The 14,459-nt window shown below is 36.7% G+C and overlaps 1 protein-coding gene across 1 annotated transcript in view; it reads left to right on the top strand.

Moving 5' to 3' along the window:
- BMP5 (bone morphogenetic protein 5) overlaps positions 1 to 14,459 on the top strand; it is a 138,875-nt gene that overhangs the window by 108,120 nt on the left and 16,296 nt on the right. The window contains exon 3 of the mRNA XM_075202518.1: positions 3,100 to 3,248. Coding sequence (XP_075058619.1) covers positions 3,100 to 3,248 — 149 coding nt within the window. The remainder of the gene's footprint in view (positions 1 to 3,099; positions 3,249 to 14,459) is intronic.

Raw genomic sequence — 14,459 nt, 5'->3', positions numbered from 1 at the left:
GGGAAATTCTCTGGATAGGGTCTGCTGATGCCAGCCTCTCTGGCTTCTGCTTGGCGTTGGAGTTTGGCAATCTCTAGCTGGTATCATCTCTAGATCGCCAGCTTCTCTTTCTGTCTACCATTCTGCGGCCTCCATGGCAGTGCGCCTCTCTGCTGCCTCCATAGCAGTGCACTTCTCTGCTGCCTCCATAGCAGCGCGCCTCTCCACAGCCTGGCGTTCACCAGCTTCTTTCTCCTGGTAATGCTGTATAAGCTGCATTTGGTTTGCAATGTCCGCGGAACATAAATATTTTAGTGCAGTTTTTAAATAAATGTCCATAGTAGTATCCACAATCAAATTATTAGAGTCATCAGTAAGCAACAGTGCAGGATTTGGAACAATATCCACAATCATGTCCTCTTTTGAATCCTGGCTGGTCCCTCTATGGGACAAATCTCCAACTTGGCTCTGATGTCTCTGCAAGAGGGATTCAATCAATTCCTTCTTGCTTTTTCCACTTGGTGGAAGTTTCTTTTTCCGTACATTGCACAATTAGCATGTCCTTTACCATGTGTTTATATGCAGCAGCCAATCCTCTCAGTCACGTTGCAAAGTAAAAGATAGAAAAACAAGGGAAGGGAAGAAACAATTTTGCACATATGTCTTAATGAAAAATAATAAGTCCTGAATTTTGTCCTTGTAAAACTGTTGTATTCCTAGCAAGGTTACAACCAGTTTATAAGTGCAAGGGTTAATTGCTTAAACAATGCACTTAATACTCTAAGAAATGAAATAATCCCACTACTATGCCACCAATCTGTCACGAACATGCTCCTAGCTTCCATGACTTTGGATGTTTACTGTATGGGGTTACACACGATTCCAGCGCTCAGTCTTTCTCTTACCTATCCCACAGGTTATAAATCTGCTGAATCGCCCCCAAAACAACGCTCATTCCCCCCTCACACACACACACACACACACACACACACACACTTAGCTTCTGCCACCACCTATTGAATAAGGACAGTAGCAACCCAATATACTGTCGCACACTGGATACACACAGGTTAGCGATACCCACACCAGCAATCAAAGGATTAAGACTTAACACCTCAATACTGTTACACAAATGTACAAGCAAGCACACCCTAGGCTTCTTAGTCAAATGTATTAACAATTCACACACCAGCATTGAAAGTGTCAACATGGTCAAGCTATATTCTTCCTAACAGGCTGATAGATTTGTTAGAGTACAATAGGTATTACATTTTTAGATTTAATATACAAAGCTACAGGGCAGTTGAATATAAAAACAAGCATAACAATTGACATACTAATACTAATAATAAATGCATATCAATTATAAAAGCAAATGGCATGGAATTACAGAGAATAAACGTGCACATAATAAACTGTATGCCTGTGGCAGACAGAAGAGATGGACAGTCCTATAATTAGATTGAACCCCAAGAGCTGACAATTTGTCCCTTCACCACAGACTTTTTAAACTGAAATGAGCCTGCATTCAGTGGGGCTGTGTAGATGCTAATGTGGTAGGGGAAAATGTTCCCTGGGTGTCAACTATGGTTTGCCCAAAAATATTCTAAAAGTTTTGATCTTTCTTAACTTTTCTCAGATATACCCTGGATACATAACTCCCCCTTGAATAAATCACACATAACCTCCCGCACAATTGAATACCAAATATGGTGGCATTACAATACCAGATCTCTTTCCGATAGACATGTGACTATGGCTGTTTCCCTGTATAGTTGGTAGCTGTGCTTCACAACTCTTCTGCGGTTTTCGCACCTGAGTACAGAGTGGCACACTGATTTCCCAAAATATGAATTATGAACTCATTTTCTTTGAAGTTAACATTTCTATATTTTCTATTGGACTAAACAGTTCTCCTAGCATATAGCTTTCCTAAATTTACTCTTTACACCTTTGCTTTTACCCTGCCTAATTAGACAGTCTTCTCTCAATAGGAAATACAGGATCAACACAATGAATGGCTGTGATCTGCATGTCTTAAGTTAGGTTGCTGAGAGAGTGTCTGCTGAACTTAATTGCATCCCACTGGACTAACTGACCAAATGTAGAAGAAAAAACTTATCTTAGGGGAAGGCATGTACATTTCTATTTATTAATTTGATATTTTAGGTAGACCCTCATCCTGTCTAACGATAAAAAATATTAATTTTCTTTAGATCGAGGGTCGCAGTAATAAATTGGCACATTAAAGATTAAGCAGGATGACCCTTTCCAGCTTTTTCCAGTAATCAAACAAATACAGAAAAATTATATTATATATATGAAGAATAGATTTCAAGACCGCACATTGGATATATTTTTATCTTGTTCATTCAAGCCACCTGAACAGTTAAATAGAAACATATCTGGGTTAAGCAAAATTTGAGATCCACTTGTAGTTTATGTGTAGAAATAATATTGACACAAATCAGCTGTACATTCACATATAGTACAACATTGATTTGCTTTAGGGTAAAGGGATTCTAATTACTAATAAATGGGCTTATTTTCCTGTCACCACTTATCGCAATGATAGAAAACATCCTGTTGCAATAATTTACTAACAAAGTACCGTTGTGGCGGCTGAGTGATGGCAATACCGGCCGGGAGTGGTAAGAGTAGACATACTGCTTTGCCAGGCCAAGGACTATCCGCATGGGGAATCTTTCGCCGAAGAGACTCAGCAAATGTTTTCTCCAGCGGCATCTAACTTCCGCCAATGACCCTTTGATAGATAAAACACCTGCCCGAGACAGGGCTTTTTCAGCTTGCTAAGTAGACCTGAAAACATCTTATCGTAACCCAAATCGAGCAGTCGATGTTAGCACCAATACATAATTTTTAAAGCAAGGAAATAAAATGCGTGGGACTACTAAGAATTTGTAAAATTAGCCCAACACATTCAACTTTTTCACAAGCATGGCAATATAAAAGGTGGAAACAATCTAAAAATAAAAAAAAGTGTCAAATTCATACACTGTAAATGACTCTACATTTCCTATTAGCAATTTAATATGTTATGTGATGTGATTCTGATTTTAATTGATATCTTCTTTTCTTTTATTATTTTCTTCATTGCAGAGATGCAGACCTCTTCTTATTAGACTCTCACAGAGTTCCTGCATATGAAGTTGGCTGGCTCGTGTTTGATATTACTGTAACCAGTAATCATTGGGTAATTAATCCACAGAACAATATGGGCCTACAACTGTGTGTGGAAACCTCTGATGGTAAGTACAGTATATAGTACATGTTCAATGTTTTTCTTTTGCTTTCTCTCAAAGCAGTAATTAATCACCTGTTCTATCAGAATATGGAAACATGAAATGTGTTTTATATATCATATATATATATATATATATATATATATATATATATATATATATATATATAAAAAGAAGAAGAAGGCTGAATAAGAGAGATAGTGCATTTGAAAGGGGTTGCCTTCTTTTGGTAACCACCCTCTCATTTTTATCTGTACCCCACATTTGGGTGGGTATCGATCTGGATCATGCTGAAGCTCATAGAAAAGGTGAATCTGGTCAGTCCTCTATAACAAAGCTAATTTAGAAACTCCTATTCAGCTCTATTAAAGTTGACCTTCTGGTGTTGCATGATAAATTGCCTGGTGGTTCCTGTCTTTTGGTAACAGAAATGGCAGTGACTCTGGCAGGCACCCATCCGTTTCCCACACGGGGGTCGGCGACAAAAATAAAGAAGTAGACATCACTTCTTAATAAGTAATATATATTATGAAAGATCTGAAGAACATAGCCATGGCATGAAATAGAAAGTTCTGAGGAAATAGTAGTGTCATATTTTATGGCAGGGGTAAAGAATAAATTAGGAGTGAGTTATAGAGGTGTTATGTAATTTCCTGGAATTGGTATCAAATTTTGTATTACTCCAATAACCCATTCAGTCCTTAAGCCTAGGTCTGATGGACAGGACTGCCATTGAAATATAGTACAGAAGTAAATACTGTCCTGACTGTCCTGAGATCCACTGAAATAAGCATATGAGTTCCATACAAAAAAAAAACCAATCTGTCTTCTACCCCTATCATTTTAATATTGGTATTTTTCACAAGCAGAGCTTTATTGGCACAAAACATTACATTAATCATCTGCACAGGAACATAAATGGTCCTCCCTATATCCCTAATTTGTGACCATCCACATTAATTTTTTTCTAGAACATAATGAACCACAAATTGAAAAGGAAAAAAAAAAGAAAAGAGTTCTGATGTGGAGGCACTGTATGAGATCCTATACTTCAGAACTTTTTTTCTTCTTCAGTTTGAGGCACAGCTTTGTTGACTGCCAACAGAGAGCACTATTTTCTTAAGCTGAATTGTACATCTTTAACTTTCACACAATCTGGAGAGGTAAATGATTCAGCAGGTAGCGTTTGTCTCCTGTACTGTTTCTGCCTTCATTTAAGCTGAATGTCAAGTGAATTAGCAGATATCAGGACTCACTTTCCTTAATACAGGAGAGTCATGTCCAAATGAAAAAAGTAGATAACACAGAAACATCCTTAGGACCTTTGAGAAGCTGCTACCGGGCTTTCTAACACGATATTACCATAGAAGATCTGCCCTAGGTGTACTAGGGACTGTCTGTCTTTCTGCAGCAATTAATATGTCATTTGTAATTAAAAACACCAATCTACATAGACAGGAGTCAAGAGAGAAGGAAACAAGAAGCCGAAGAACTTAGCTACAGATACAAAGTATGCATCCCCTACAACACTGGACATGAGTCCACCATTCCCTATGTTTTCTAATCCCTGCCAAGCATGGCAAGTACTAAAAGTCAGCTGCACTAGTCCCTTAATCCACCTAGACTGTTCCACCATGGTGACATACAACAGTAGCCAGACCGTACACTTTGATCCAATGCTGCCAGACAGAGAGGTGAGACATGACAGGCTAACGGGATGAAAAGAAATACAGATCATTGGAAAATATTTTTTTGTTTAAATGGAGATGAGAGAATGGAGAAATCTTTTATAATTATACAAAGGGAAGTAATGAGGGGATAAAGTAGAATCTAAAGGGAAAGAGAATTATATAAATGTATGCTTGTAGCGGATAAAAGGGATCATGTCTAGTAGTGAGCTAATGCTGACTAGGTGCAGTGTCCTATGCCTGCATAGAGTGTAATAGAATTGTACAATAGTCATGCCCAATAGTCATGCAGTGTTGGCTGGCTGTAGTGTTATATGTCTGCAATAAAGGCTAATAGAGCTGTTTTATAATTTCCAGAAGTCGGAGCATACAGGGTACGTGAGTTGCTCTATGACTGTATAAAACATAATATATTGTATTATGATCTTGTCCAATGTTCATGTCCTGCTGGCTGAGTGTAGTGTTCCAAGTCTGCACATAGTAATAAAGTAAAAATAACATTTTATCTCTTCCTATTCAGGTCATATTAGTTAGGTGCATTATTTTATGAGAGATAGATAAACAGATTTCAGGATCATATTGTGCAAAACATTTTGCTGCAGTTTGCCCACCGCTATTGGCATACAATGCAGTACAGATTTGTATGTTGTATGAAAATTGTGTGAAAAATAATATCTTAGAGTCATATAATATAGGACTAGTAGAAGGCTAGTATAAGTTTGAAAGAAAAATGTAGGTTACATCTTATCAAAAATGTTTCTAACTTTACACAATCTATTTTCCAAATTATTTTAATTAATAACTATTATTTTAAATATTTCAAATATTACAAATTCCATTCTGCACAGGAAGGGGGTCAAAAGGTAGATAAAATAACTTAATAGGGCTTCATTTTGTTTTTAGGATGAAAATTGAAATTAAAGATGCAAAATAGTGTTTCTGTTTGTTTATCAGATTGTGAATACACCAGTGTCACTAACAGTGGCTTTACCACTAGGTAAACTGACAGGATCAAAGTTGTAAGGTGTTTCCACCAAGTATTCCAAGTACACACTTATGTAATATTAGTATAATATATATAATATGTAGTATTGTAGATTTTTTATTTTCACTCCTTTTCCTTAAAAATGTGTATTTGTTTTTTCACTAGAATTTTATTGGTTAAAAGGTCACATTAAAGGTTGAAAAAGATCTGATTTATCTTGATTTCAGGCTTTCCATCACAAACACCTGCAATTTCAATAAGGGTGTGCAGACTTTTCATATCCACTGTACTTGCATAGTGCAAACTGAAGGAACTATTCTGTATAAACATTAATACTACATTTTGAAAAGCATCTATAATATCAAAAGTCTGGAAATACAACGTTAATTTTATTTCTGTCTGATCTATATATTACTCTATACTAATATAATATATTCCAGATTTTTACTAATTACTAATTTTTACTAATTATGAATGCCTGCATTTTAATCATACAGATCTATACAAAGCAAAAGTAAGGGTTATGAGATGATGAAGATTATTTGATGTTCTGCATTCTATTACATGACAAAAGGGTTTTTTTTCCCATAGACCACAGGGATATTTTTTCGAGATAAAATCTTGAAATTAAGCACATTTATTGAAACATAATAACTACAAGCCAACAATAAGATTAAAATTGCTTTAAGTCAAAACAGTTTCAAATGGTTACATATACCAGAAAACATATAGTAAAATAAAACACATTTTTTTCATTGAAAACAAAATGCTATAGCTTTGTTTTAAACATCACTCTATAACATTCAACAGAGTGATATGGGGCAAATACATTAAAGGATCATGGAAATAAAGTACTTTGGAAGAATTTTGGTGTAGATGATTCTTGAAAAGTTCTTTGTTGCAATTTACTGGAAGAAGTATGCATTCTTCTAGCACTATATTGTTACTTTTATATCTCTGAAAAATGAGGGGAAAAAAATGAGTTGCTCCTCAAATATGAAATGACTAGATTAAATGGCAACTGTTACAAAATTGCAAAAACAACAAAATTAATATTTTTTTTAAAGTTGATCAATATTTATTTCACAAATACTAAAAATGATAAAAATTTGTATTTGCTAAAATCTCCAAAAGTAACTATACATAGCGTACATGTAATCTAAGTAGGCAGTTTCTTTTGTCTGATTTTATTCAGTGCCCAAACCAGAAGACAAAATTTGTCTTCTGGTTTCTTTTTGTCTGGCTTGACTTTATTATTCACCAAAAAAAAAATTGAAGACAGTACAAAAATAATAAAATTGCAGCTACAACCATCATTAATGCGCTCAATATAACAGCAAACACAATAATTGTACTGACTATGATGGCATCATGGCAGCAGAAAATATGTTATTACAGAGAAGATGCCGCCAAACTCTGGATTCCCATTTTAGTTATGCAGTGAATAATAAATGTTTTGTGCACCAAACATGTATTAAAAATTGGTGTTGTATTATTGCCTTCTTTGCCTGAGAGAGTGCTTGTAAATTGGACTGCCTATGGTTGATTTACAGTATGTTCTATGTTCTTTATGAGGTATTTCTTTATACTGCTCCTCTGGCCCTGGTCATTATGCAGCTTGCCTCGGGTTCCAGGTTGGGCTACTTTTCTAGCACTCTCCTGGGCAAATGAGGCCATGTCAGAAAAGGTTCTGTTTAAGTTATTTCACTTTTTTGTAGAATCTATTTGTAATAGATACCGATGAATTTTTTTTTTATATTCCATTATTTAGGATACAAATAATATAAAAAAATAATTACATAAGAACACATTTTATAATGAAACATTGAGTCCAAAGTATCAAGAGTAACAAACATTACTTTGATTAAAAAAATATATATTAAATGAAAAATAATTAGATAATAATTTTAAAGGGTGATAGTGAGAAATAAGTACTTATACCTCAGCAGTATGTAAGGATAAAAGCACAAATAGAAGATCAGTTAAGATTTCTATTCATATATTACATAAGGTCATTCATTCAGACAAATTAATGTTTACTACTTGTAAAATTTAAGACACAATAAAGCTACTGCAGTTGAATCTGCTTTTTAAATAGCTATATCCTAGTTAATTACCACATACTACTTTTGTTTTTATTATTTCGTTACTTTTGTGGAACCAATGATTAAATTCTTTTTAATGTATACCAATGAAGTATATGATTTTAGATGTTATTGAATACCTTGGAGGGCCCTGATATATACTTCTGTTCTTTCCTCGGAATATATTTTGACTGCGCTTAGTTGTTAGAGGATCAGTATTAGGTCATTTCTGTTTTCATTGTTTTCATATAATGCTTTGTAAGATTATTTACTGTTTTGAGGAGCAAAAGCGTTTTAAAAGTAATCGGGATTGTTCCACCCATGTCTGTCACCTGAGGTGTCACTTGTACATGGCAGTGCTGGCCCCTCACTGCTGTCATGGAATGGTGCTGGAATATGGGGCCTTTCCCTGTCCTTAATCCGTACATGTAAGTCATCATAGTTTGTTTGCAGGAAGGGGTAGTGACTCATGTCACCCATGTACTCATTCTGAAATCATTATTGCAGAGCAGCCACTGTCTGGAGTGGGAGAGGGGGGTTTGCAGATATAAGTTGTGAGCAAGTTAGGGTTTAAATTATTCTTACTAGGCAGTAAAAAGAAAAAGGAACCATTTAAATATGGAATTTATTATGAAATCTGGCTTTGTTGACATAATTAAAGGTCCATGTATCCCTGAGCCATTTTACCCCCAATTTAAATGCTCAGATTAATGCCTGACAATCACATATTTTTTCCAAACTCTCTTCATCCCTTTCCAGTCCTATATGCACATTCTGTAAAGTTTTTCTCTCATTCTCATGTTTCATTTGAGATGCTGACTTATCAGATCTCAGCATATTATAAAGATAATGTAGAGCTTAGCACACTTCAGGGACATAATACCTTTTCTCAAAGGGGAATCAAAACATTAGAGAATAAAAGCAGGAAGTGTTTAGAATATCTGAGAGATATATTGCTTATATTCTTTACCACCTCTATTCCCCTAATATATTTATGTAATCTAATTAGTTCTTCCAAAGTTTCTATTGTTAGGACAAAAAGAACAGGGGCAACAGACACCATTGTCTAGTGCTGTTCTCAGTATGTATAATGTTTGAAATCCTGCCATATACTGTTACTTTGGCAAAGGAGTTTGTAATATGGTTGCCTCATATGCCAAATTTCATCAAGGATGGGAATTTTACGGGCCACATTTTTGTTAAAATCCTTCTCGTTATCCAGTAATTCGTTCTCTAGGCAAGGGACATCCTGAATGGAACAAGTTAAATTCTTCAATTATTGTTGGGTAGGAATTTGAGTTATTAAAAGAGTTATATAGTTTTTGATAGAATGTTTTTTAAGCTAACTTATTATCTTTATTAGATAATGTAAGAGAATTCCTCTGTTATCTTTAATAGAGAGTTCTGAACTATTTTAACTCTAAGTTTGTGGGCTAGTAAATGTTTTATCTCCTTTCTTGTAATATTTTAAGTTAAGCCATCACGGATTCCTACCTGAAAGGGAAACAAATAAATGTTAAATTCTCCTCTCACCTTCATGAAGTTCCCATCCTTGGATATAAAACATGTTCTGTTGACTAAAATGTAATGTCTCTGGCCAGGGGATTCCTTGTTCTCCAAGAGTCATTCAACAGTAAACCCAGTATAAACCTATTTAACCTGGGAGGGTAATTCAAGTCTAAGTTGGTCAACTAATGTAGCATTTCAATGGACAGGGCCAATGGGATGTCCAATCCAATCAGAGTGCTATAGATGGCCATAGAGCACTATTACTAAAAGGTAACGGCATGGATTCTGACAACAGATAGAACTCTAATTGGAATATAACAACACATACACACAATTACATTTGAACATTCAATCTAAAATAATTTGTATCCCATCCCACATTATATATGCTCTAACACTATCAATTCTTTTCAAATAAACTTTTCACTGACTCATATGTTCTGCAAAACTAATCAGCTTTATTTTATATTTGTGTATATATATATATATATATATATATATATATATATATATATATATTCAATAGGAGAATAATAGTGCTAGAACAAAATCAGTTAATAGTTTGCTCAAATAGTATACTTAAACTGTGTGACTGCAGAGGTCAGGTCAGAGTACACAGGATCTTCACTTTAAATAGTTTCCTAATGAGATGTTTGTTCTGTGGAGGAAATATGGTTATGAGATTGATGATATACACAAGAGAAGGGACGTGATAATAAAAAAAGCATGACATTGTTGAAAGCTTGTGGACGTTTTCTGATGTCACTCATAAAACCTGAAGAATATCTAAAAGTATAATCTAATTGTTTTTGACAAGCCTTATATCCGTTGATCCCCAACCATATCATAGATGCCGTGGGCTGAAGGATGTGACCATACATATGGCTGAACAGTCATTCCACCTTCTCCCTAGTTATTGTGGGAAATTCTGGGGTAAGTAATATAATACCTAAACACATAGTATGTGAAATTGTACTGACCACTTCAGTTTATGAGACCACATGAGATGACAATAATTCAGACAGTGCTGGACTGGAAATGGCCTATGATGGATTTTTATAATAGTGAGTCACAATTAAATAGCTTTATGCATCAAATGCCAATACAGCCAAGGAATATTTTATCAAGAATGCATAGGGCCAGGGATTTGCTGGTTCTTTGGTCTATATATAATTTGGAGCACTTTGCCTAACATCTACTAAAACATTTTAAAAAAATTACCTCAGTTTTTTCTTTGTTGCCCCCGCACATCATCACACTCCTGCCTTTTTCTGTAAAGCAGACACTTGGTGGTAATATTTTTTGTGTATGAATTGTATGTGGATGAGTGGTCAAAGTGAAAATTTAGAAGTGGAGGTATAAAATGTAAGAAAATGTAAGTAAATGGAACCTGATAGTTTTACAATGAAGGCAGTAGGAGAAGTGGCGGTATGACATACCACTGTATTTCACTTCAACCACTTCTGGAGTACATTAACAAACAATAAAACATATGGTGGGGGGGGGCTGCATACTAGAGATTACAATTTACATTAGGTGAGGGATATGAGACATAAAGTTTTGTACAGTGGATCAACGACATGTAAACCATTAAAATGAACTTTATCATGATAAATATATATGTATACACAGTGGTCGAAGTGGGAATGTAGAAGTGCAAGAAATTTGAAATGAAAGTCTGGGGGGCCGCCTAGACCTTTTGGGGATATCGATAGTGCAAAATTAATTTTAGATGCATTTTTAAAGTATATTGTAAAACATTAAATAATGCAAGGCTACCCACCCTGTGCCCCTCACCAATCCTGTGTTTATACACCTCTCCCTTATGTCTTCCTTGTGACCCTTCAACTTTCCCTTATTATCTGTCCATTCTGCCCATGTGCCCCTATTATCATTCAAGGTAACTCCCTCTCTCTCCCCACCTCTTCTACTGTGTGCCTCACCCTCTGCTTCTCTTGCCCTCTTACTTACCCCCTGCTTCTCTCACTGTCCCTTACCCCCTGCTCCCATCTATCTATACCTGTCCCTGCTTCTATATTTCCCTCTCACTAGTAAATTCAGGCATTTATAATAAATGTTTTAGATTTTCCTATATTATTTATATAAGTGTCTATTGCTGGGAAATGAGATGTGTGTGTGTGTGTGTGTGTGTGTGTGTGTGTGTGTGCGTAGGGGTGGGGGGATGTTGTTTTCTTTTAAGCCAAAATGACATAATACTAATTATAATACATAATACTAATTATAGGGTTGTTGACATCAGCTGAGACAAAGTCAAATGTTAGGTCACTTAAAAAGAGAAATAGCTATTTGCTTCTATTAGTATATCACCTTACCTGTTCTCTCAGTCTTCACTACCTGCGGCAGCTGGTAGCTTATGCTCAGGTGCTGCCTATCTGGATCCTGGAATGTTGGTGCCCTACTTGGAAAAAAACATGCACAGAAATATAGAAAACCCTGGTGTTAAATCAGTAACAACAATAACACCCACATTTTATAATCAGGACTCCCTCCCTGCAACCAGCCCTATTAAATGAAATAAACGTAATATTATTCACAATTAATAAATAGACTAATTTCCTCCCAACCAGCCCCAAAATTTAATAATATTAAATAATATTCCCGATTTAAATAATAATTCTATTTCCCTCCCTCCAAACGTCCCTGATAATAAATTAATAGCATTTTTTCCCTCAACCATTAAATACATTGTAATCACATTTAATAAACAGCCCTCCTTCTCCTCAAACTTAGCCTTCACCCACAGTCCACCATTAAATTAATAGGTCACCTCTCATTACATTAAGAAAAACCCAACCTCCTTTCCTCATTACATTCAGACAACCCCCCTCTTCCCTCATTACTTTAAAACAGCCCCTTCTTCCCCCATTACAGTAAGACAAATCACCTCTACCCCTTTGCTTCATTATATTAATACAAATCCTCCACCCCTCCCTTATTACATAAAAAAATATCACCCCCCCCTTTCCTCACAATTACTTTTGCTATGCAGTGCTGTGTAGGAGACTCCTCTGTCTCTCTGGAACCCTGCGCGCATGGGACGACAACCGGTCATGGTACTTGTCAGAGGAAGGGCAGAGAGAACGATCCCAGAGACACACAAGGAAGGCAGGGAAGAGGGACACAAACACATATACACCTGTGTGTGTGTGTGTGTATATATATATATATATATATATATATCTACTATATAAATGCCTAGTGGCGTGTGTGAAAAAACAAAAACAAGCTGCAGCGCCACCTGCTGGGCAGAGTTATACACTGACCTATTTATTTCTTGAAGGAGAAGTGACAGTTGGTAGTGGTTGGTGGTTGCCGGGGGTGACAGTGGGGAGTTTTTAACACCTTAAGTAGCTTGATGAAGGATGTGGTGATGAAGATGAAGGATGAGGTGATGGAGAAAAATGATGAGGTGGTGACATGTGGACAAAACCACGTTAAAAAAGGGGCGCTTGCGTCGGGAAGTAACGCTCTTCCCCTGAGGAGGCCTGGGCTAGGCCCAAATGCATGACAAGAACTTTTTTAACACCTTAAGTAGCTTGATTTGACTAGAATGCATGAGTATCATGCACGGGTTAACTTGTATATGTATATATATATATATATATATATATATATATGTGTATCTATCTATCTATCTATCTATCTATATAGACATACACACATATATATATATATATATATATATATATATATTTATATTTATATTTCTATATTTTTATATATATATATATGTATATATATATATATATATATACAGAGAGAGAGAGAGAGAGAGAGAGAGAGAGAGAGAGTATTTTTAGGCCGGGCAGATATGTTTGTCCTAGGTTTCTGACCTACATGTTTTAACAAAACCCCAGGGAGTTTGTTTTGTGTGGGAAGGAACTTCGAAAAGACTGTGTTCAACTTTAGGATAAAGCTGACAAGGGTCTATGGTGTATAAATATAGAGAGAAGGGTGGACTCAATTCAGGGCCCGATTAAGGGTTCCGGCTGCCCTAGGCTATTTCAGCCGTAGCACCCCCACCCTCCCTCCAGCCACCTCACCTGCCCCCTTCAGCCTGCTCACCTGCCCCCTTCGGCCACCTCAACTGCCCCCTTTAGCTAACTCACCTGCCCATCTGCCGCCCCTCCCCCCGAGACATTAGAACGGACTTACCTGCTGTGGAGTCCTCTCTTCAGCGCTGTGTATGACAGGCAGTCTGGCAGCGATTGCTGCTAGCTGCCTGTCGGTGTGGCCGCGGGCGCTTCTTACTCTGGTCACGTGAGATGTGGAAGTCCTGATCTCACGTGACCAGAGTAAGAAGCGCCCGTGGCCACACCGACAGGCAGCTAGCAGTGATCGCTGCCAAAACTGCCTGTCATGTGATAGTGACAATCAGGACCGCTCCTTTAGACCAGGGGCAGACCCGATGACTCCGCTTGCCACATTTAGGGGGGGGGGGAAACACATCTCGGTAACGCTGCGCCCCCCTGGCTCCAGCGCCCCAGGCTGCAGCCTGGTCAGCCTATTGGCTGATCAGGCCCTGGCTCTGATTTTTTCGGTTTGACAGCAGACTAATGGTTGCACCTGTAATGTGCGTTTAAAAGGATGTCAGTGTAATCAGTCTCAGTCTCTGTTCTGCCTGGGGAACGGGACTGCAGGGTCTGTTGTGAATAAACTATATGTGCTGGAACTTCTAATGGTTTTGTTTACTTTGACAGTCAGGGATGACATGTGTCAGACAAGCAAGGTGTTTATTTTGAAGTTTTCCTAATTTTTATGCTTATTAAAACTGGCTGAGGCCAGTCGTGCCAAAACCTTGGACCTGTGTGACTGTGCTCTACCATCTAACCCAGAGATGTTTCCCTGGCCCGGTAACAGTATCTATATATATACATATATATATATATATATATATATATATATATATGTATATATATAGATAGATAAA

This window comes from Mixophyes fleayi, chromosome 3, assembly GCF_038048845.1.
Source record: "Mixophyes fleayi isolate aMixFle1 chromosome 3, aMixFle1.hap1, whole genome shotgun sequence".
Lineage (NCBI taxonomy): Eukaryota > Metazoa > Chordata > Amphibia > Anura > Limnodynastidae > Mixophyes > Mixophyes fleayi.
This window is presented reverse-complemented; position numbering and strand designations above follow the sequence as displayed.